The 26,120-nt window shown below is 37.1% G+C and overlaps 1 protein-coding gene across 4 annotated transcripts in view; it reads right to left on the minus strand.

Moving 5' to 3' along the window:
* Positions 1-364: 364 nt before the first annotated feature.
* Positions 365-26,120, minus strand: part of LOC306855365 (fibulin-2-like) — a 66,756-nt gene continuing 41,000 nt past the window's right edge. For 2 of the 4 annotated variants that reach the window (XM_079394021.1, XM_079394020.1), the window contains exons 7-18: positions 25,280-25,390; positions 21,539-21,640; positions 18,133-18,273; positions 15,239-15,373; positions 12,627-12,764; positions 12,311-12,454; positions 10,457-10,585; positions 9,836-9,961; positions 8,880-8,996; positions 8,433-8,561; positions 6,698-6,821; positions 365-1,818 (exon numbers count right to left, since the gene is read on the minus strand). In XM_079394021.1, the coding sequence (XP_079250147.1) occupies positions 1,461-1,818; positions 6,698-6,821; positions 8,433-8,561; positions 8,880-8,996; positions 9,836-9,961; positions 10,457-10,585; positions 12,311-12,454; positions 12,627-12,764; positions 15,239-15,373; positions 18,133-18,273; positions 21,539-21,640; positions 25,280-25,390 (1,754 nt within the window). In that variant the 3' untranslated portion in view covers positions 365-1,460. The remainder of the gene's footprint in view (positions 1,819-6,697; positions 6,822-8,432; positions 8,562-8,879; positions 8,997-9,835; positions 9,962-10,456; positions 10,586-12,310; positions 12,455-12,626; positions 12,765-15,238; positions 15,374-18,132; positions 18,274-21,538; positions 21,641-25,279; positions 25,391-26,120) is intronic. The other 2 variants (XM_079394023.1, XM_079394022.1) reach the window with 2 other exon arrangements.

Below are 26,120 nucleotides of genomic sequence, written 5' to 3' on the forward strand. Positions count from 1 at the left end.
AAAAAAAAAAAAGAGTTGTGAGATAAAAAGTCAACATTGTGAGAGATACAGAATTTAAATTTTTATCCTTTTTTATATTCTGTGGCAGAAACAGAGCTTCCATAGGTTATTGACTAACATTCCCAAAAGTCCACAAAGAAAAGTCCTTTCAGAGGAAGAGCAAGTTACTGCTTTTTGATTAAAAGGCTTTCAAGCTTTTTTTTTTTCTTTTTAATAACATGCACTGAAATTGACTTTAAATGCATTTGATAGTACAATAAAATGCTTTGTTACTAGTGAAATTGTATCATACAATTTTATGGTCGTTTATAGCTAATGCAACATGCCGAAAGCAAAGTGAGCCTCAGGACACAAGCAACAGATCCTCTTCTCACCACTAGGAGGGGATCTTTTACTTTTAATAAAATAATCAAACAGAACAAACAAACGAAGTGACAAGTATCTCAAGTAATCACTAAGATACTAATATAAGGATTAATGGTTCTTTATTGAATAATTGAATCCAGTAAGGCAGATAATATGTACTGCATTATTATACTGATGCGTTTGGTTCTTCCATGAATTTAATGACTCTGAAACACTTATGTTGATACCCAATATGTTTCTCAGTAATGAGTAGAATTGTGTTAGGATTTCAAATATGCTGTGCGTGAGAGTATATCGAGATGATTTTTATGCTTTTACCCTGAGATGGATTTTCAAGACAGTAATACATCAAAATAGGTCCAGTATTACTAAGTACAGACATACGAAAAGACGTATAACAATGAAACGTTTTTAGTGCTGCTTTGGAGCTCACACACTCTTCATGTATCATTTCCAAAATGGTATATTAGCACCAAGAGCTACAATGGGAACATACAACAAACATAACAGTCATACACCTTTTAAATTGCAATTATTTAACGCAATGATTACAGACATTATCGTACAATGTTCTCTTTCGCAGGCTGGTGTGGTCTGAGGTACTCATGTGAATTATCGTGGATACATTTTCAAATACAGTTATTAGTTGTTTCAAATGAGCTGTGAAATGATTAGACGTTTGGCCTATTGTGACAGCCATTACAAATGTGTAACTCTACCTCAGCTCTGCTATTCCAACCCCCGAGGAGAAACATAGTGTTGTTAGAAAAGTAATGAAGTGCTATAAAAAGTCGTTTTAGGCAATCAAGATAAATTGGTACAGTATAAATAGCATCTGGTGTAGAGTACTTTCAATACTTTGAAGAGGAAAAAACTAGGACTTTTAAAAGCCAAATGTTTCTGTTAGTCTCTGTACTCCATCCTGTTTGTTCTCACTCTACTAAAAACAAGCAGTTGGATCCCAGTGGGAGAGTCCCAAAGTCTCTCAGAGCAAAATCCGTCAAATATCTGCCAGATGACAAACAACTTCAAGGCAAAAGCTTGAAGAGTTTAGCACCATGCGGAATCAAAGGCGTCGTTAGATGAGAGTAATATCACATGGAGTTTGCTGTGATGAACACGTAGATGCGGGCCAGGAAAGTTGTGAAAGTTCCTTGACGCAGCAGCTTCATCTCTACGTCGATGAGGAAGTCCCGCGGCTCCCGTACCTGCCGGTGCAGGTACACAGCACCCATGAAGCTGTTGAGCTTCCGTGTGCTGAAGTAGCCTTCCTCGTTTCCGCGCGGGATGCTGATGATGATGTTGTCGCCCGAGTAGGCAGGCGAGGGTCCGATGCGGAAGATCTGAGCTGGGATGACGATGTTGGTCTGGAAGCTTAGCTGGTAGTACGTGATCCGTAATGGCATGGTCTGGCATTGCTGGATGTTGGGGCAACTTCCTCGCTCGCAGCGTCTAAAAGCATGGGAGAGGTCAGAGTTTTGGTCAATTGAACGTGTAAGGCTGATGATACACACCAACTTTTTGAGCAATTTTGCTGGGCAACTTTTTTGAGCAATGTTGCTTGGGCACTTTCCCATTGAAAATGGGAAACATATTTCCATCTGAATATTTTAGATCGGTCATGGACCCTGTGTCTCACCTGGTTGCCTGTTGACGGTAACATTTCCCAAAGTTGCCCAGCAACATTGCTCAAAAAGTTGGTGTGTATCATCAGCCTAAGAGTTTGTTCTGCAAGGACCCTGGCTGAATTCATGCTTTAAAGGATTAGTTCACTTCCAGAATAAAAATTCCCTGTTGATTTATTCACCCCCGTGTCATCCAAGATGTTTATGTCTTTCTTTCATTAGTCGAAAATAAATTAAGATTTCTGAGGAAAACATTCAAAGATTTTTCTCCATATAGTGGACTTCAATGGGTTGAAGGTCCAAACTGCAGGTTCAATGCAGCTTCAAAGGGCTCTACATGAACCCAGCCAAGGAATAAGGGTTTTATCTAGCAAAACAATTGGTCATTTTCTAAGAAAAATACTAATTTATATACTTTTTAACCACAAATGCTCATCTTGCACTAGCTCTGCGATGCGCGTCTGTGATGTGAAGCACATTAAGTAATCACGCTGTAAAGGTCACAGGCGATTAGTTCTTCGTCTGATTACTCCGGTTCAAAAAGGTAGGGTGGGGTGTAAAACTCCATCTCACTTTTGCCTGCAACTTCTTAATCGTCCGATATCGTTGTTTTACTTTTTTTTTTGTAAAGGGCGTTTGACATTCTTTGTACGGTCACTTTGTAAACACTGGGCATACGTCACGCGTGACCTTTCCAATGTGACTACTAATGCGTGAGGTCGAGGGGGTGAGCATATTATCAGGAAATTTTTATTCAGGAAGTGAACAAATCTTTTTAAAGTCAAACATCTAAAATGGATCTTAGGACATTAACAGACTCTCTTAAAGAGCTAGTGCAACCCAAAATATCACATAGTTCCAAATTTGTTTGACTTTCTGCTGTGGAACATAAAAGATGATAATTAAAAAAAATGTCTCACTGTTGTTTTTTCCATAAAATCAAAGTCAGTGGGGTCCAATGAAGCACTAACCTTAATTTGTAGACTTTATTGACTTTTATTCAAAAAAATTAAACAAAATTAAACATTCTTCAAAATAGCATCTCTGTTCCACAGAAAAAGTCAGTACAACACATTTGGGTAACTGCAACAAAGCAAAACTAAAAATATAGAGCATAAAACAATAATAACACAATATTAAACATAAACATCATAAAACAGAAGAAATAAAGTCATTGGAAGAATGGGATAGAATGGAAGAATATGGCAGAATTTAAAAAAACTAATTTGATATATAAAACTTCAGCCTGTAACTGATCCCACAACATTTGTGCTGAATGATCCCTCTAATTGTACAAATTTTCTAAATTATCAGATTTGTGATTTTTACCTGCTTGGTGATAAAACAAGCAACTTACATTGAAAGAGCCATACAGACACTTATGGGGAGGCTTTTTTGATTTAGATCAATAAGGATAACCAACCTGAATCACCCTCACTTGATTGTCTTGTTCCACAGATTAACTAAATATGCTGTACAGCACGATATACAGAACATAGGCAACATAGCAGTAATACGGTGATACTGTCTCCTAAAACGACCACATCATAGTCAATGTAGATGTTTTTGGACCTGCTGACTGCTAGGTGCTGTTAAATCTCTTATATAGCTGCAAATCTCAGGAGGGCTGATGGTGAGTGGGAGTTCCCACCAATCAGAGTCCATGCTGACACTGGCCAGATGTGCGTGTTTGAACTACTACAATCTGCCTCCATTCCCTTTTCTTAGCAGAAACCATGCTCTGTAAGGAGCCAGCGTTAATACAGATGGCACAAGGATGCTATATTGAATGCATTTATGCTCTAATGCTCAGTGCAGATGTACAGAGCCAGTACAGAAGGTGTGCATGTGCATCTGTATGGTTTCCAGTTTCACAATTTTGCAATAAAAGTTTATTTCTTGATGAAATCTGAAAGATCATTAATTTCTTGCATTAAGGGGCACCCAAACATAACAATTATTTTATCAGTAACTCATCCTTATGTTGTTCCAGACTTTGGTTAATCAGATATTTTTTATGAAATCTGAGAGGTTTCTGTACTCCCATTAGAAGTCAAGTTAACCAAAACTTAAAAGCTACAGAAAGGTAATCCAAGTCTTATGAAGAGATACGATCACTGTAGATTTAATTAAGGCTCTTATTAACATCTAAAAAATAATCGGCACATATAGAACACATCATATATAGTAAACATCTGTGTGAACCAATGTGGTTTGTTCTATTGTGTAACACACACAAGCTTCTGTGTTAACCATAAACAGTGTTGGGCAGTAACTAGTTACTAGTAACTTAGTTACTGTAATAATAATACTTTTTGCCCCGCTGATTTAAAATCCAACAATCAAATAATTCCTAGATTTATTTTCATAATTTTCACGACTCACACATGCATGTGATGTCCCTAGTGCAGAAGAAAAGCTTTGAATATGGAAAAGCTTACATTCAGCAGATGGAAATATTGCATTATATTGATTTTGTCAGAAAAAAAGATGATCTGAACACTGTTGTGTAAGTTCCTGTACTTTACCCTGGCATTACATCCCACCCACATCCCTCTGATCAGCATGTGGTACATTATATTACTATAATAAACATCTTTTTGGAAAATTAAACAGTTTCTTACAAACTTATGTGATTTGATAAAATACATAATGAAATGCACTCACCGGCCACTTTATTAGGTATACCTGTTCAATTGCTTGGTAACACAAATTGCTAATCAGCCAATCACATGGCAGCAACTCAATGCATTTAGGCATCTAGATGTGGTGAAGACGAGCATCAGAATGGGGAAGAAAGAGGATTTAATGCCTTGTTGATGTCAGAGGTCAGAGGAGAATGGGCAGACTGGTTAGAGATGATAGAAAGGCAACAGTAACTCAAATAACCACTCGTTACAACCAAGGTATGCAGAATACCATCTCTGAACGCACAACACGTCGAACCCTGAAGCAGATGGGCTACAGCAGCAGAAGACCACACCGGGTGCTCCTCCTGTCAGCTAAGAACAGGAGGCTACAATTCGCACAAGCGCACCAAAATTGGACAATAGAAGATTGGAAAATGTTGCCTGGTCTGATGAGTCTCGATTTCTCTTGCGACATTCAGATGGTAGGGTCAGAATTTGGTGTAAAGAACATGAAAGCATGGATCCATCCTGTCTTGTCTCAACAGTTCAGGCTGGTGGTGGTGGTGTAATGGTGTGGGGGATATTTTCTTGGCACACTTTGGGCCCCTTAGTACCAACTGAGCATTGTTTAAACGCCACAGCCCACCTGAGTATTGTTGCTGATCATGTCCATCCCTTTACGACTACAGTGTACCCATCTTCTGATGGCTACTTCCAGCAGTATAATGCACCATGTCACAAAGCTCAAATCATCTCAGACAGGTTTCTTGAACATGACAATGAGTTCACTTTACTCAAATGGCCTCGACAGTCACCAGATCTCAATCCAATAGAGCACCTTTGGGATGTGGTGGAACGGGAGATTTGCATCATGGATGTGCAGCCGACAAATCTGCAGCAACTGCGTGATGCTATCATGTCAATATGGACCAAAATCTCTGAGGAATGTTTCCAACACCTTGTTGAATCTATGCCACAAAGAATTAAGGCAGTTCTGAAGGCAAAAGGGGGTCCAACCCGGTACTAGCAAGGTGTACCTAATAAAGTGGCCAGTGAGTGTATAATCATATATGGGTAACGGAGAAATTACAATTAGCTTCAAGCTACACATGACAATCTATGAGATGAATACAACACTTCTGCTTGAATATCACTATCAATCACTATTGAGTGTTTGTAATAACTTCTGACTGCCATACAATGTGGATTTTGGTCAAATGATGAGGCAGAAATATGTTTTTAGTAACATTCTAGAAGAATTTTATGTGGAAGATACACAGTTCTGTGGGGTGTGAAGAAAGTAATTTAACTAGTAGTGTAACTAATTACTGTTGCCAGAGAGTAATAAGTAAAGTAACAATATTACTTTTGAAAGGAGTAACTAGTAATAAGTAATATATTGCATTCTTTGAGTAACTAGCCCAACACTGACCATAAGTGATATTCTCTATGTATATGTGCATAAAAGCCTAAATTATATCTGTTCATAAAGCTATCATTTTTCTTTACAAGACTGGAATTAAACCATGATTCGATTAATATGGATTGATTTTATGTCGCATTTATGATCTTTTTGACAGTTTTGTGTTTTGGTTACCTGGACTTTCAATGGAGGGACATAATTAATTGAAAACATACTAATCATGCTAAAAACATGCTAGCAAGATGCTAGAAATATGCTAATAACATGTTAATCATGCTAAAACATGCTAGTAACCCGTTAATAACATGCGAATCATGCTAAAACATATTAGCACATGCTAATCATGTTAAAAACATGCTAACATGTTAATCATGCTAAAAAACATGTTAACATGCTGATCATGCTAGAGGCATGCTAGCAACATGCTTTTTTTTTTTACTTTACTCATCTAGTTGTTCTTGGATTGAAAAGGTCTTAAATGATCAAATAATTTTCATTTTTTGGGGGTGAACTTTCCCTTTAAGTGTTATGAAACTTCTGATTAGTGTGGTAAGGTTGGACAGGGTCTAGCAACGTTAGCAGGTTCACTGTTGGAGCCCACATGTGTTCTCCGTGATAAATGATTGGGAAGAAAATCAGCAGGCCACACTTACGTGTCCGATACTCTCCTGTAGTTGTCTGGACATGCAAATGACAAGCAACGAAAGCCTCCTTGGATGTTGAAGCAGGTCTGGGAAGCAGAGCAATTGTGCGATCCAATGGCACATTCGTCAATATCTGAGAACAAAAGTGAAGACAATAGCTAAATGGAGAGTTATACAACCATTCGATCCAAAACTGAGATGTCTGAAACTGCTTAAAACTTTAATTTCATTATTCCTTCCCTAAGTACTCTTTTTAGTTCTCACTTCTTACATAAAAGAGTAAATGGAAATTCAATAGTGAATCACAAGTAAACTATTAGACTTTTGTGAGGCTTTATTACATATATAAATATCTAAATGGCAGCGCATGTTAAATTTTACCCAGTCCCAGTCAATGCTAGCAGGGTTGACAGGGGCGACTGATGTCTGCGGTGACTAACTGCCAGGCTTCATTCTGGTAGGAGTCAATTTTGGCCCCTCCAGAAGTAATTAATCATGCATATCATTTTACAAAAGCAAAGTCCTCGTTACAGCTCGCCGGCTCCAATCCACAGACCAATTCATTTGGTGCAGGCTAGCGCTAACCTCCGGGAGCAAGTACAGGCTCTTCTTCATCTCTCATCGACTTTCCTATCTTGAGAGCCTGAGGGAGTTTCGTCAATTTCATGATCTTTCAAGAAAGTGATGGAGGACACTGAGCAACACTGTGTTGAACCTGAGGTTAGCTCCTTGCAACACAATGTGCCAATTAGAGAAATTAAGGCTCCGAATTGAGTTTGTAGCATTTGGCTTTAGAGAGGTGTTGGATAGAATATTAACCACAGTTAATAATGGGGAAAATATTATATTATATTATATTATATTATATTCAGATCTGGGTAGATTACTTACAAATTGTCATCTCTTACTGATTCCAAATTACAAGACAAAATTTGTGAATTTATGAATTCTGTGTTTGAAAGACAAATGCCTTCCAATGTAATGCATGGTAAAATAACCTACTGAGTGATAATTCAAATAAAAATCTGATTACATAATCCAGATTATATGTAATCAGTTACTACCCCAGCTCTAATTATATTATATTATATTATAGTCATGTTCATCCTGTGCTTGAGTCTTTGTTTAATGTGGAGCTTTAGTTTGTCTCTTCAGGTCTCGTTTCTGTGGTTGGAATTTGTTTAGCTCCTCATTTCTTCATTTTTAGCACTTCCAAGTCTGGTCTTGTCTTATTGCTAGCATAGAGACCCTCGCCTCAGATACATTTCCTTTGTCCCCAGCAATTATAGTATAATAACTATGCATGATTGTATGGTTAATTAACATTTTGTATTGTATTTTTCCTACTGCCTGCAACACTGCTATAAAATACCTGTTTACATACTTAGGTCACTGCTAAGAATGTAAAATGACAATAATAATAACATAAAACCAAACAATAAGATAATATACTGTAACATAAGACAACATATAACAACAAAACACAAAATAACAACATCATTACATAAAAAATACAATGGAAGTCAATGGAACCAAAACTGTTTCTTTAGAGTATCTTTTGAAAACCATATCTGTTTGAAACCATATGAGGGCAAGTAAATGATGACAGAATTTTCATTTTGGGGAGGACTATCCAGAACTAAATCCTAAACATTTAGTCTCATGCTATGCGCTTTTATTTATACAGAAGATTAAGGAAAGATTTATATGTAATATGAAAAGTAATACATCACTTTTGCGTTACCTTGACAGGTGCGTCCATTAGGTGACATAGAGTAACCATGTGGAGGACAGGCACATTTGTAGCTACCTGGGACATTCACACACTGGAATGCACAGAGGTTTCCAATGCTTTGTGAGCACTCGTCGATATCTAGAGAACAAATAAGAGCATTTCATCTTTATCACTGAGAGATGGATTTGTCCATTAACCAGAAAGATACATGTTTAAGAAAATGTGGCAACAACACACTAACTGCCACACTGTGCTGAAAAAAAAATCCATCCTTATTAAAATATTCAAGACATTATCGATCACATATCCCCATCAGAGGATCACCATTATCTCTTTAATCAACATACTGTATAATGTAAATGTGTCCTTGTGTTTTAATCCTTAATGACTACGAATGGAATGATGGAAACTAATTTTAATCCATTTCCCATCTTGAGGACATTGAGAACACTTCACCTTCACACGTGTGCCCGTCCTCTTTCAGGTAGTAGCCCATTCGGCAATAACACTGGTAAGAGCCATAAATGTTTGCACACTCCTGACTGCAGGGATTGTTGTCACATTCATTAACATCTATGAGAGAAACAGTAAACATCAGGTTTAAACTGTTTGTTTGTACATATTTGCATAAATCATTACAGTGTTGTGCACATTGGCGGTGTGTCATATCAGTGCAAATATACAGTGGGGTCTAAAAGTCTGAAACCACACTGAAAATCTGGGATTCAAAATCTATTTAAAATCTGAGAAAAGTAGTGAGGCAGATGTACAGAAAAAAATAATTCAATTAAATATTAATATTAGATTAAATTAATAAAAAAAAAATTATAAAAAGGAAATATTTATAACTCTGCACTATTTCTAGGTCATTAATCAAATTACTTTGACACACTACGTATGTAAACTAATGGTCAGATGTTCTTCCTCCACTGAAGCACAAGACGCTTATTGGATCATTTTAAGATCATGCTGGAGAACATGAAAATCAGGTTTTCATATTCAATTTGGTTTTCATTTTTCAATTTGGTTGTCATGTTCATGAGAATTTGTTTTTATTATTAAATTATCATATTAAACTACTAATTCTGCAAAATGGCACATACTGTTGTCCCTCTGAAACCAAACTAAAAGTCACCTCATGAAAAGTTCCTCGGGCTATGCCAGCCACCAAGTCCTTGAAATAAACTCTGAATAAATGAATGGATCTGGCCATGATGAAACTAGAAAATAAACTGCACTTCAGTCCCCTAGAAAACCCTTCAGCTGACAGCTCACTCGTCTATTTTTGTTTTTCACTCTATTCGTGTCTCACTTTAATTGGAAAGAAGGAACATTCATACTGTCAGAGCACAACACATTCTTCGCAGGCAGAACTGATATGTGTTCAATTCTGCTAGTGCAAATGGATGTACCTTCACAGTTCTTGCCATCAAAGGCCAGGGAAAAGCCAGTGGTACAGGAGCACTGGTAGGAGCCCGGCGTGTTATCACAGGTTTGGGCGCACAGGCGGCCCGGGTACCGCCAACACTCATTTACATCTGCCAGCAGAAAAGATGCAGAGAACTGCATTAGTTTACAAACATACTGTAGTCTGGGGAGCTTCTCTTTTCCCCTGTCTTGCTTTCTTCTTTCACTCTGCTATAGGAGCAGAAGAGATAAGAGATTAGGATTATCTGCACGCTCTATTGAGCATGAGCTGCTGTCAGCTTCATCTATATGCATGCTGTTAGTCTGGCTAACCACAGAGAAGACGACATCCTTTAGGTAATTCAGTCACGGTATCCAAACTTTTTAAACCCTTCAAGTGCTTTATTTTGCTACTGTGGTTTAAGATACTTCAAAAAAATGTCTGAAACTTGAACGTGTTTGAGGTCAGAAGTCAGTTTTCCTGTGTCACAGATGCTAATGCTAATGGTGAAAAACGTCCTCCTGTATTGCATAGTATTTTGTAAGGTCATTTTTTTTTTAAGGTCTATTCTGAATAAAGATGTGTGTTTTGGCTGTGTGTTTGTTGTGTGTCTGTTGATACACACCCACACAGAGCTGGCGAATGGTGTCGTACTGGTAGCCGGTTTGGCAGTCACAGCGGTAGCTGCCGGGCAGGTTGTGACAGATTTGGCCCTCTCCACAGCGGTGGGTGCCCATCTGACATTCATCTACATCTGTAGTACATATTCAACAGTCTTAATAGTTCTTTCAGACTCTGTTAGCATATGCTAACAGAAATGGTAACAAACCGTAACATGCTACTAATGTGGTTTTCACAATTCATAATTGGTTGCACATGGTTCAAACAGTTTACTGGACATGTATCATAGTAGCTTGGTATTTTTTGAGCATGGTATTATCATCATTTACCATAGTATTACCACAGTATTTCCAAGGTATTTTGTTTAAACAAGTAGAACTGTCTTTTGTCAAATTTCAGAAGAAATGTTAGGTAAAAAGCTTGTGGGAACCATTCAAATACAGCAAAATAGTATAATATAAAGTTCTATACGTAACATGTATAACAGACGTTATATAATATATCTAGAAATAATATTTTATATAATACTGTACACTACTATTCAAACGTTTGGGGTCAATAAGATTTTTGAATGTTTTTGAAAGAAGTCTCTAATGGTCACCATTTATTTTATTCAAAGATACAGTAAAAACAGCAATAATGTAAAATATTATTACAATTAGTTTTATTTAAATCAATTATTAAAATAAAAAAATCCAATTTGTCTCTTTAATACATTTTAAAGGTGGGGTATGTAATTTTTCAAAAACAAGTCGGGGCCAAGTACCAAAACAAACTTGTTGCCAATCAGCAGTAAGGGGCGTGTCTACTCATGATGTGGAGGAGAGAGCGTTCAGTGAACAGAGAGCCGAGTGCCAGAAAGATAAAGATGGCGGATAAAAAACTAAAGTGGAAATTGTCTGCGGAACGATAAGGCAAGAAGTAGGACCCGTGTAAATATCGGATCGGCTTTCCAGCGCTGGAGAGAACAGCGCCAAGGTTGCTTTGTTTCTTCCCAATAGGTGAGTAACACAGTCTACACCGGACGCGGCCCGCCGCAACAGCTAAAGTCTGCCTAAACTGGATGCGATAAAGCGACCATTGAAAATAATTTGAAATTTGTGTCAGCATGTCATAAATAGAACGCGGCAGCAGTTCTCTGTCAGAGATTTGTCACGCAGCACAGCATCCAGTGTAGACAGCATCACTGATTATAATGACTTCTATAGTATTTTGTCACGCCGCTCACGTCAGTAGTAGACCCGTTGTAACATTGTTTCACAGAACTAATCATTGCCTGGGTTGAGTAGGCTACGTATGTGTGGGGCGGAGCTATCAAAATAGGGGCGAGACCCTTTTGGGGTAGGGGCGTGTTTGTTTTGGCGATTTCAAATATCAACATTGGCTTCCAGAAATTGCTTACCCCACCTTTAAAGTGTCATTTCTGCGATGGCAAAGCTGAATTTTCAGCATCATTACTTCAGTCTTCAGTGTCACATGATCCTTCAGAAATAATTCTAATATGCTAATTTGGTGCTCAATAAACATGTCTTATTATCAATGTTGAAAACAGTTGTGCTGCTTATATTTTTGTGGAAACTGTGATACATGGATTCAGGATTCTTTAATGAATAGAATGTTCAAAATAACAGCATTTGTTTGAAAAAAACCACAAAAAAAAACCGTTGTAATATTAAAAAGTCTTTCATGAATTCTTGCAAAGTAACGGTATTAGTTTCTTTAAAAAAATCTTACTGACGCCAAACATTTGAATTTATATCATAATGGTTAATTAAAAAATAAAAAGATGTCTGAAAGGGTTAAGTTTAGGAAGTTGTAGGTTTAAGGTATAGTTGTGTATATTTATGTGCATCCTCACCAACACATCTTGCTCCATCAGCACTAGAATGGTAACCCTGACTGCACATGATAATCTTGCGCTGACAGGTGTAAGAGCCCACAGTATTAATGCAGTTAAAGCCGGTCGTACATGGTTCACTCACACTGCTGCATTCATCAATGTCTAAAATAAAGTGAGAGACAGCATGAAAGTCGTAAAAATGGAAGGAAATAAAAAAAAAGCAACTTTCTTGTAAAAATGTTCATAAAAGTGTCTTTGCTGATTTGGCATTCTTCATGCATCTGTCCACTAGGGGGCACTGAGTGACTCTGAAGCTGGCCCTTCCCTGTCTTACCAATGCAGTTGCCGTGTGAGTCCTGAGTGAAGCCTGTGAGGCAGCGTTGCTTCAAGTTACACGTGAACGAGCCATCAGTATTCTGGCACTGGAAGCCCATCCCACAGTTATGGGTTCGCATAACACACTCATCGATGTCTAGAAGAGAAATAGTGCACCAGATGTCAAAACAGGCCAGTGGACCGTACAGCAAGACACCACCCAGTCGGGTTCCTGCTCTGATAGATTTGTTTAGCATTTGAGACTGATGCTGTTACAAGGTCCAAACAAATGAAGTTTCCTCTCTTAAAACCTTCAGGAAAATCTGTAAATCTCACCAAATTTGGCAAGCGTAGCAGCATAATGAATAGACAAAGCTAATCTGATCGAGGAGATGGGTTTGGACAGAGATCACAACAGTACTCAATTACAAGTTAGAACTTCACAGTAGGTGGCACTGTGGCTCAATAAACAGGCCGGGAAAGCATGCTCACGCTTCAAGGCAGATGATCTCACAGGATCAGTCATCCACAATTGCATGCTATTTAAAGTAAAAATTAAATGATTTTGTATTTTGCAACTTGTTAAATGGTACTGACATAAAACTTTCTTCATTTTGATATAGACATGAATGAAAGCAATAATAACCTGCAGTTCAATAAATGAGTCAAATGATGGAATAAATTCAAAGAAGGTTTCAAACTGGTATCTTGTCTTTTTGAACTCATATCCATTAAAATAACCATAAGAATCATAAGAGTGATTCATTCGGGAATTAACATTGTCTGATACATTCATCATGATTCATAAAAAAGAATCGGCTTATAAGACTCATTTGTTCATGAATCACATTGCACTGGTCATGCTGTGTGTTTTTGATTCACTATAAAGAAGCGGCTTATAATGATTCATTTGTTTGAATCGGACTGCACTAGTCACACTGTATGTTTTTGATTCACTATGAAGAACCAGCTCATAAGAGTGATTTGTTCGGGAATCAGAGCATGGTCGTGCTGAATGTTTTGATTCACAAAAAAGAGTCAGCTCATAAGGAGTCAAATGTTCATAAATCAAATTGCACTGGTCATGCTGTATGTTTTTGATTCACTAAAAAGAACCAGTTCATAAGAGTGATTCATTCGGGAGTTAGATTACCATGGTTATGGATGATTTTTGATTCTCAAAAATGAATCAGCTCATAATGAGTCATTTGATCATGCACTGACCATGCTGTATGTTCTTGATTTACTTTAAAAAACTGGCTTACATGAGTCGTTTGTACATGAATCGACTGTACTGGTCACACTGTTTATTTTTGATTTACTAAAAGAAGCAAGCACATAAGAGTGATTCGTCCAGAAATCTGATTTTTCTGATTCACTAAAAACAAGTGATTTGAATGAGTCATTTGTTCGTGAATCAGACTACACTAAACCAGCTCATTGTTTTTTTTTTGTTTAGACTGCACTGCTCATGTTGTATGTTGCTTTAGCATACAGCCCAAGGACAAGTCTACAAAAATGTTTCTTGATATTGTACGGCACACCATTTTTCCTTGCATTATACTAAATATTCAGAACTCAGGTAAAATATGATTTCTTAGCACCATTACCTAAGCAACACGAAACCCCCTTATGGCTATCAGTGGGCCCTTAATCTCAGGTTTAGGGTGGCCTTTTCAAATCCTACATCTGCACTATAGCAACAGAGCATGAATTTTCAACACTCCAAAGTCTGCAATTAGTTAAAATCCACTATTCCCATTCTGTCACTTTTTATGATTATAATATAATCCCTCCACATTTATTAGCATGCACCAGGCCAAGTCCTGACAAGAATCAGAGACTCTTGCAAAGTTTTCCCTGTTCAAAGGCAATGGTTAGATGTGTCTAGGCATCTGCTTTGTGTAAAAACAGAGTGCGGGATGTTTTAGATGCTCGCTCGCGAGAACCTGAGGCAGTCAGCTGTGGCCTCTTTCGAACTGCGAAGGCCTGCAAAATTAGCATTTTACTGCACAGATTGACGCATGGTTTCTGGTTCTTCTCTACAGCGGTAACTGTGGTGTGTTTAGATGATGAAGACACTGGTCTGAGATCTCTGAAGTAGTGTGGGCTAGAGGACCCTGACAAAGATGGAAGACCATTTGTTATTGATTTTGTCCATATGCATCACCGGATAGCTCCGATAGCTGGGGGAGAGTTGGACCGCTGCCATGTTTCGGCTGATTTGATCTCATGTAAAAAACAGTTCACAAAGATGTAACTCTCTGCACATTTTAATTAATAAAACAATGCTCTGTGGACTTTTAGTGAAATTAAAGCTTAAGTGTGTCATTTTTACACCACTAACTGAACATACAAATAATGTCTGTTTTCAAACAGCTTTCCTGTCCACTTCTCTGTTTGTCATAGGCGACAGTCCCACCCCAAAGTCACAATATTGCACATATAACATATATTATATTGCTGAACATACACTGCTCAAAAAATTAAAGGAACACTTTTTAATCTATTATCTATTCCTTAAAATAGTAAAAGAGTCATTAAATCAAATTAGGAACATTTTAGGTAATGTTTTAGGTTATGATGTTGCGTGTGTGTGTACATGTGAGCATTTGTTGATATTGTACCTACCTTCACACACTCCATTCCTCAGCTGGTAACCGCTCGAACATAAGATCTGCTTCTCACACATAAACCCTCCTACCATGTTCACGCAGCGCTCGTTGGCCTGGCAGGTGTGCGTGTTCGTCACACACTCGTTCACATCTGCAAAGCAAAAGCACAACATTATTTTCCTGAGCTCCAAAGTGTAACATCCTCACACAGAGCCATGGACACAAATGGAGAGTTACAGTACATCCACAAAAACCTGGAATGAAGAAGCTAAAGCTGATGGAGAAGCAAGCAGGTGAGACAGCATTGTGAAAAAAACAGAGACCGGAAGAGCCCGTTGTGTGTTTCCATTAGTTGTGGCACACACAAGGCATTTTGCTTCACATTCTTTAGTTCTGGCTCTGTGGCAAACTGTCAAGATCTTCGGTTGGCCAGATTTATTAAAGGCAATAACTCTGGACTAAGTTGAAAAAAAGTCTAAATAAGATTGGAATGCGAGCGTGGCCCAGAGAGAGGAGAAAATAATTACTTGAAGCTTAGACAATGGCTGATTTGTAGGCCAAGAAAAGGATTCAATCTGTCATGTTATTGCCAGAGTAAATAATTTCAGGGGACTGGCTGGAAATGTTTGTGCTTTCTCCTGGCCACATTAGGACAGAAGAGAAAAAAAGAGCACATGCTACCTTATCTGTTCCACACAACAGCTGGTAACACCATAGAGAGAACACTGAATTAGAATTTTGAACATTTTTTGGACACCCAAATTTGGACATAATAGTCACTGTGAAGTTTAAATGCAGCTACAATTTTCAAAACAGGTTTCCGAGGCCAATTGGGACTACTTAAAGTCCTTTATTTAATTTTGCATTTACAGTATTTCCTCTTATTCTGGGCATTTTTATAGAGTCACAGTTCAATTTACAGTAAATGGCAGCTGCATTGCCAGAAATAAAAATAAAACGATAAAAATGTTTTGATCAAATATATTTACATAATGATTTCTGGGAATGTATTTATTGGGTTGCACATATTTTTTACAAATAAATGATTTTCTGTAAATGTATGTTCTTGTTCATTATTACATGTCTAAACTGTAAATTATGTAGTAATTTATACATTTTATTTTTTTAAGTTACAGTAACATTACAATGCAGTATTCAACCATTCATAATTTTTAATCATATAGTGTTTTTACAGTTTTTGGAGTCAACAGGTTTTTACTGTAGCATTTTTTTCAGTAAAATTACAACCATTTATTACAGTTTACATGACAAGAGGACATAGTTCATAGTTCAGTAAATTAAAAATGATCTCATCGTTTACTCACCCTTAACTTAAAGATGATATTTTGATATATATCTTTTTTTTAATCTATTTTATGTTATACAGGAAAAAAGGTCATACAGGTTTGGAATGACATGAATAGAAGTAAATGATGACAATTTTCATTTTTGAGTTGACAATCACTTTAAAGGTCCACACTTTAGTTAGCCAGGCAAGTGAGATCACTTGTGAGTCTTTTTAAAGGTTCCTGATTTCATGTGCATGATATTTAGCCCCAAAAGTCACACAGAAAGCATCTCTGACGCCCTCTTGCACTCTGTTGCAGATCCAGCACAGAAGTGTCAACAAGCTGCCTCATCAACATACACGAGCAGTGGCACTTATTCAAAAAATTTGCTTTATCATAACAATATGGTGAATTGCCTTCAAAATGCGGTGCTCTGAAATGCATTAGAGGATATGTATGGGACGAATAATGCATTTTTGTAGACTGGAGGCAAAGGAGAGTAGGTTAGTGCTATTGCAAAGGGATGTGACTGCAGAACAAGCTATCAGGATTATGGTCGGTCAACATTATTTCTACATCAGTGGTGCTGGCATGATTGATAGGGGTTAAGATGAGAGGGTGATGATGACCGCCCAAGATTGTTGCAAGCTCAACGTTTGTCTAAATTCGTGTCTTTATTTATGAGTCCAAAATGTTGCCTTTTCTAATTAACTGAAATAAATAAGATTAAGTCTAAGCAAAAATAAAAGCTAAATAGAAGTAATTAAAAACCTAAAAGGAAAACAAAAGTTTGTAAAATTAAATTATAATTATTTAAAAATTATTTAATTATAATAAATACTAATGTTGCTGATAAAGCTAATGCTAATAAATATTACAATAGGATATAAATAATACTAAAATAACATTATGGATATGTACAGACATTTGCATATTTTATTATGGGAGTACTGAGAAGTAATATATCAATAATTATATTATACATAAAATATTAATTAATTAATTCAAATGCATTCAAGTATTAATCAATAGATTATATATTAAATTATAACACTAATATTAATATAGAAATAAACAAACAAATAAAAGGCAGGAAGGATTTATCAGTAAACAATGACTAAATAGTGACAGCACTTTAATTTTTGGAGCACTGTTCCTTTAAGAGCTTATGTTTAACATGCATGCTCATTAGTATTATTATCAATCATTTTGAACCTAACAACACCATTAAAAAACTGTCACCCACACTTCTCTGTCTAGCTGCTCCCTATTTGATTTAGGGGCTGATCCAAGACGCCCATTAACCACCTCAAGAATCCAACTGTTTTGTAATAGATTGAGATATTTGTGTATTCTAACCACTAATGCCTGCTTTGTTTTGGTTATGTCTGGAGGAAGGCAACACAAATTCAGCGAGGCCCCACAGCTTCTGGCGAGAAATCTGAGCAAATATAATACCCATAATGCAACCATATGTATGTGAGCTAGTTGTAAGAGCATGCCGATGAACTTCTGTATTTCCTCCTTGTGTGTTAGTAAGTGTTTATCTGGGCAAGCGCTGGACAAACATGCCCCAACAGTGAGCTGAAACAGTCCCACTGTGCCAGTTGAAACCTCTTACCCACACAATCTCTATTCTGGTTGTAAATAAAGCCCTCATCGCACATCTCATTCAGCCGCACACACTGGTAGGAGCCCTCCTGGTTCACACACACCTCGTCCCGAGAGCAATTGTGTCTGCCGCTCGTGCACTCATTCACATCTATGATACACATAAGAGTTTAGTTGAAGAAAGAACACACACGTAATACATAAACGCCACCTCCACCATCATAAAATTGTACTAGCAATTTATAAGGTGTGAGATCAGATCAGGTTTTGTTTCTAATAGTGAGGTTTGCTCTCAATTAATCAACCATTTTATTGTTGTTAGAAGTTGGTTTTCTTTGTGGCGAAATCGCATGCATGTCTGGCTTTATGATTCTATAACGCTTAATGTTTACCATGTGAATATGGCTTATGAAGAGAAACAGATGCTAGAGAAACTCCGGGGAGGATATAGGCAGTCTCATAATTTGAGCGTGCATTTGGAAGTGTAAATGTCGAACAAAAATTGAATGAAAGTTAACACTAATACATTTAATTAAAAAATCCATCCAGTTTCCTGTAGAGTGTGACTTAAGTCTTTGGCTCCAGTTAAGCCAGTCAAGCTTGATTTTGTTACTGCCAAAATGAAATCAAGGTCTCTGCCCACCCGCATTCAGCATATGGGAACGCTTTGACGGAGAGACACGGAAAGAGAGAGAGAGAAATAAACTCTTGAAATACAGAGATAATTCAGCAGTGAAAACTGCCCTCTCAGCTGAAGCCATTTCGATTATATCATCCCTTAAACTGTTCTCGCGTGCAAAAATTGCCCTGATTTACAGTTAATGTCTCCCGAATCAAGGTGAACATAAAGTAAAATTTGACATTCATGTTGTGCCTTTAGGCACTTCACGTTTTAGTCCAATAAACAGTTTTAATTGTTGTAATTCAATATTAGCTGAAAATGGTTAGTTGTTACTTCTACATATGCTGTAGAAGTTAAAAGCTTGTACACTGTGCAAATTGTTTTTCTGTCCTTTAAGACTGCTGCTTGTCAGATTGTGGAATATGATCCTAGTGAGATCTTGGGTAAAGGCCAAGCAGACAGTGCAACATAAACAGTATTTTATGCCAGACTGCATGATATACAGCTAATATTGGTCACAACTGACAGCCCATTTAACGGTATTAACCCATGTCACATTTTGATATCCTCACTGGAATTTATAATGGCACAATATAAAAGTCGGGGGGGAGGGGGGTCATAGAAAATTAATAGAAAATGTAATTAATCCATAAAAAGTACTTAATTTATTTATCTTTTATCATAAACACTATATTTCACATTTTACAGTAAAAAAATTGTAAAAAAAATTTTTTAATCTAAACCATTAAAACAAGAAACATTTCTTTGATAAACTGGAAAAGAGAATAAAAATGTTTTTGATTACGACTTATTTTTAGTGAATGTTTCTAAATTGCATTTAATTATGTATTTTATTATATTTAATTAATTAATTACATGTTACATTAACAGTTTTTTACTGTACCATATGAAGAGTTTGGTTCCGATGCGTGATAAACTCCTTTTTTTTTTTTTTTTTTTTTACGCAAAATGCGATATCCGCGGTGTTATTCTGCCATCTTTCCAAACTGCGACAAACGCCAGTCTCCCTTCTCTGCAGAATGCGATACGTCCGCTCAACCAATCACAGCGCACCATTCCACGCTTTGTATACAGTAATGGCGGCGCTTTGAATACACCCTAGTTTTCCTCATCTACTTTGTGATCATCAAACAAACAAAAATCATTAGGGATGCACGATAAATCGCATGTGATTGTCATGCGCATCTCGTCAGTAAAGCCGGTTGTGTGATCAGTAGAAAATCTCAATCACGTGCTTTCAGATTTTATACACATTTAATACACAGAGCCGCAGATCACTGACAAGCAACGCAATATCGCGTTCATAATCGCAGATGAATCTCATTCGATTATGAATTGTGTTGCATAGACAAGTTGCGTAGCTTGTCAGTGTAAGTGTTTTTATTAATGCCATTAATGTTTTTGTTAATACAGCATAATATAGCACTAGTCAACTAAACAAATGTAACATGGCAAAGATGATGCACTTTTGGAAGTTGAATGTAAGGGAAATGTCATTTTGGAATTTCTGTGGTCTAATGTGATGTTGTTCATGATGAAATTTTCTTTTATTGTTGTAATTAATTTCTAGCATTAACAAGATGACCTGTTGAATTCATTTTGGGAGCGATGACTGATTGAATGCATTTTTAGTCCAGTGCCTGTATATAAGATTAGTATTGACCAAGTTCAGAGGCTGTCATATGTGGATCAACTTACTTTGTTGTGTATTTTCAACAGTTTCAATATGAAAAATAACTTTAATATTAATTCAATGGATTTATTGCACTTTGAAGAAAAAAAAACGTGTCGTGGATATATTGCATTTTGGGGGAAAAAATATCAGTTTTTATAATAAATCTGGATTTGAATTTTTAATGTTATTATAACCTAAAGATGCTATGAGAAAGTTTGAAACAGAAAATAGTGGTTTTCATCTTGCCACTTTCTTGGTAAAGAAAACACGGTAACATTAGTTAACAACATTACATGAACTAAGGATGAACAATACTTCTACAGCATTTATTAATCTTAGTTAATGTTAATTTCAGCATTTACTAATGCATTATTAAAATCACAAGTTGTGTTTAACATTAGTTAACGCACTGTGAACTAACATGAATAAACAATGAACAACTGTATTTTCATTAACTAACATTAACAAATAGTTTAATAAATGCATTGTTCTTTGTTCATTATACATACACATGTACATACAATACATTAACTAATGTATATATATATATATATATATATATATATATATGTATATGTGTACTATATACTGTAAATTAAATAAATCATTTTCCACCAACAAAATATTGGGTTTCTGATCCGGTTTATAGCAACAGCTGTACACGGCAATTTTATTAGCACCCTCCATGACAAGTTTAGGATATGGAATAGAAAGACCTTGAAATATATCGTCTGCAACACTATCAGTACTGTAAATAAACATGTGGTAAAAGTGTCAGACAGAAAGACGTATTGTGAGAGAGCAGAGCTGTCGAACCCAGGGCTGAGGTCACTGTTTATTATTGTAGACAGGGCTGAAGGAGAGTAATTGGTCGTGGATCAGTGAAGCTGAAGGAAGCAGATCCTCAGGTTAGACTGTGATGTTCGGGTCATGAAAAATCTCTTGTCATAATCCTTTGGGTATAACTGCTATACATGAGTGATTCAGTCCAATAAGGGATTGGTTAGTGTGGTATGACATTGTTAACAGTGTTTTCTGACAGCTGCATTGAGAAGAGGTTGTGTATGTGTAGTTTTGGACCAATTTAGAGCACTTTACCTTCACAAGTGTGTCCGTCAGCCATCAGAGAGAATCCTGGGAAACAGGAACATTGGGCCAATCCTCTAACCACAGAACACTGCTGAAAGCAAGGCCCATTACCTGCAGACCGTAGCAAAATTCAGTTAATGCATCAGTCACACTTCTTTTTTTTATACATTACATGATACGTACTACATCAAGGATCACTATTATTATTGTTCAAACTTAAAATTATACGTTTTTTTTCCAACAACCCCCTAAGCCTAATTATTAAAAGTTGCATAATTTGTGCTACAGAAATGACTGATACCTCAAATCTGAAAAGAAATGGGTGGCAATGCGATTTAGTTAATTTTTCTGACTTTTCCAGGATGTGTGAGAGACTGGTCAATTGTCATGAAAAAAAAACACAAAATAATAAATAAATATATATGATTATAAAAAACATAAAATAATAAATATATATGATTATAGTTAGTATTTTTAGTTTTATATTTTGTTCTTTAAATTTTAGTCATTTTGTTGTGTTTCTCTCATTTTTCTTATTTTTTCCTCAATATTTCTATATAGTTCCTAATATTTTATTTCAGTTTTAGTTGTTTTAGTATATCAAGTTAAACTAAAAGAAAATGAGCAATGATGCTTTGGCAACTAGCTGAAATACTTTTTATTTCAGTTTACATTATTTTTTTCATGCAGTGAATCTTTTTATGGTTTTAGTTTTAGTTTTAATTATAGAAGCAAGAGCCCAGATATCAGGCTGAGTGTGTTCCTTCTGTATGGCCCTAACAGATTTAGTTAAAAATTAAACTGTAACCAGCATGACTTAATGAGTCACCCAGATACATTCAGATCATCGCACTGATTAATACTCCAGAAACACGACAGTGGCCCAGACAAGACACAGACTTCCAGTAAATGCTTAAGTCATCAAATGTCTACCATCAATCCCAAACCAGATATACATTAAACCTTGTGGCGTACGGACTTATCTTGTAAAGCGCTATATCTTCTGTATGGCCTGCTGAATGAGGAGGAAAGGAGTCAGTCAGTGAAGATTTTTTTTCTCCTCTGTTAAGCATGTTTCAATTAAGATAACATATGTAGTGCAGAACATCAGATCAACCATACAGTACCTGTGAGGCTACAGTTCATGATCTGGAATTTAGTTCTCTGTCATGGTGCCAGAATTTTACAGATCATTAAAATATTGTGTCAGTCTCATGAAAATTGAAAGAATAATGTTATGCGCACATCAAAACAGCCTATTATGCCAAGACGTGACTAATAGACTGGCTGCTGATCAAAAACCGCTTCATTTCAAATAGAGGATTCTGAGTTCTGCCAACCACAAAACATTTGCATAATTTTTTTCCATCATGAATGAAGCTAAGAAAAATAAATCTGTATTTTTATACATATTGTTATACTGTGTTACATCAATACTTTATGGTAAAAAACAATGAAAATGAAAAAATATCATTTTATTGGTAGGTTTATTTGAACAGTGAGAGACAGAATAACAAAAAATCCAGAAAAACGCATTTCAAAACGTTGTAAATTGATTAGCATTTTAATGACTGAAATAAGTATTTGATCCCCTATCAATCAGCAAGATTTCTGGCTCCCAACATCTGAATGATTCAGAGAACTGGTGAAAGTGTTGTGGTCAGATGAGACCATCGAGCTCTTTGGCATCAACTCAACTCGCCGTGTTTGGAGGAGGAGGAATGTTGCCTATGACCCCAAGAACACCATCCCCACCGTCAAACATGGAGGTGAAAACATTATGCTTTGGGGTGTTTTTCTGCTAAGGGGACAGGACAACTGCACTGCATTAAAAGGACGATGGATGGGGCCATGTACCGTCAGGGCCAGGGCATTGGACAATGACCCAAAACACATGGCCAAGGCCACAAAGGAGTGGCTCAAGAAGAAGCACATTAAGGTCCTGGAGTTGTCTAGCTAGTCTCCAGACCTTAATCTTATAGAAAATGTGTGGAAGGAGCTGAAGGTTCGAGTGGCCAAACGTCAGCCTCGAAACCTTAATGACTTGGAGAGGATCTGTAAAAAGGAGTGAGATGTGTGCAAACCTGGTGGCCAACTACAAGAATCGTCGGACCTCTGTGATTTCCATGTTTTGCGAAGGGGTCAAATACTTATTTCACTCATTAAAATGCAAATTAATATATAACTTTTTTGAAAAGCATTTTTCTGGATTTTTTTTTGTTGTTATTCTGTCTCTCACTGTTCAAATAAACCAACCATTATAATTATAGACTGATCATTTCTTTGTCAGCGGGCAAACGTACAAAATCAGCAGGGGATGGTGTTATAAATGGTGTTAAATGCAACCTTGATGAACATATATATATATCATTCACCGGCCACTTTATTAGGTACACCTGTTCAATTGCTTGGTAACACAAATTGCTATTCAGCCAATCACATGGCAGCACCTCAATGCATTTAGGCATCTATATGTGGTGAAGATGACTTGCTGAAGTTCAAACCGAGCATCAGAATGGGGAAGAAAGGGGATTTAAGTGACTTTGAACGTGGAATGGTTGTTGGTGCCAGACGGGCTGGTCTGAGTATTTAAAAAACTGCTTATCTACTGGGAGTTTCACGCACAACTATCTCCAGGGTTTACAGAGAATGGTTCGAAAAAGATAAATATCCAGTGAGCGGCAGTTGTGTGGACGAAAATGCCTTGTTGATGTCAGAGGTCAGAGGAGAATGGGCAAACTGGTTAGAGATGATAGAAAGGCAACAGTAACTCAAATAACCACTCGTTACAACCAAGGTATGCAGAATACCATCTCTGAACGCACAACACGTCGAACCCTGAAGCAGATGGGCTACAGCAGCAGAAGACCACACCGGGTGCCGCTCCAGTCAGCTTAGAACAGGAAACGGAGGCTACAATTCGCACAGACTCACCAAAATTGGACAATAGAAGATTGGAAAACGTTGCCTGGTCTGACGAGTCTCAATTTCTGCTGCGACATTCAGATGGTAGGGTCAGAATTTGGTGTAAAGAACATGAAAGCATGGATCCATCCTGCCTTGTCTCAACAGTTCAAGCTGGTGGTAGTGGTGTAATGGTGTGGGGGATATTTTCTTGGCACACTTTGGGCCCCTTAGTACCAACTGAGCATCGTTTAAACGCCACAGCCAACCTGAGGATTGTTGCTGACCATGTCCATCCCTTTATGACTACAGTGTACCCATCTTCTGATGGCTACTTCCAGCAGTATAATGCACCATGTCACAAAGCTCAGATCATCTCAGACTGGTTTCTTGAACATGACAATGAGTTCACTTTACTCAAATGGCCTCCACAGTCACCAGATCTCAATCCAATACAGCACCTTTGGGATGTGGTGGAACGGGAGATTCGCATCATGGATGTGCAGCCGACAAATCTGCAGCAACTGCGTGATGCTATCATGTCAATATGGACCAAAATCTCTGAGGAATGTTTCCAACACCTTGTTGAATCTATGCCACGAAGAATTAAAGCAGTTCTGAAGGCAAAAGGGGGTCCAACCCGGTACTAGCAAGGTGTATCTAATAAAGTGGCCAGTGAGTGTGTGTGTATGTGTGTGTGTGTGTGTGTTTTATACCCCATTCACAACTGTATTTAGCATCGTCCACTAGTGATCAGCCAAATACCAGGCATAAACAGGGCCTAAAAGTCTTTTTTTATTTCCTGAAGAGAGTGGATAATGCACTGATAAATTGTATACCACATACCAGCACATGGGTTACTTAAGACCAGGGTTTGAGTAGTAGTTTCTTGTCTTGCTGGAGGTACAGTTATCAGCCTGTCTTCCTCACTAACTCTGTTGTCTTCCTCCTTGCTCTCTGTGAAAAAAAGTGAGAGAAAGCAGTGAGTCATTCTTTTTCATTCTGTATCCTGTCAAATGGTATTTTTGGTAGAGAAACTGCATATGATGGAGAGTTTCTCTCCAACATTTAATCATGACCAGATGAGAAATTATGGAAAGTGCTTTGATTTGTGACGTTTGCCAACATATATCTTGTCATCAGAATTCATTCCTAAAGTCAGCTGAAGGTTGCTGGAGAGAAGTTACTTGTGGTTGTATCATTAGTTCATTCCTGACATGAGATCACATTGGAGCAGCACAACACTATCTCTATCAACACTTCCATGTCACCAGAGACACTAAAACAATATTGACACTTGATGACAATCCTATCATGCCTTGGCGTTGTTAGGGGTTGGCCGTATAACCAGGGAAACGAGACAAATAATTACAAACTGCAGTGAATCGGGCAAAACAATGGTAGACTGCTCTATCACCCTATCACTACTATCTAGGGATAGTTCATCCAAAAATGAACTCTTGTCATTATTTACATATGGGCTTGGAATATAAAGATATTTTAGGATACTTTTATGATACTTTTTCAACATTTTACACCCCCAGTTCTCCTTGGTTTTATAATATTAAAAAGACTGCAGGATATTCTTGTTTTGTGTTTAAAATGAATCTCATAGAGGTTTAAAATAACATGCATTGTTGTTATTGTTACTAAAACTCATTTTTGTTCATTTAAATAAAGCTGAAAT

This window comes from Barbus barbus (genome assembly GCF_936440315.1).
Source record: "Barbus barbus genome assembly, chromosome: 35".
Lineage (NCBI taxonomy): Eukaryota > Metazoa > Chordata > Actinopteri > Cypriniformes > Cyprinidae > Barbus > Barbus barbus.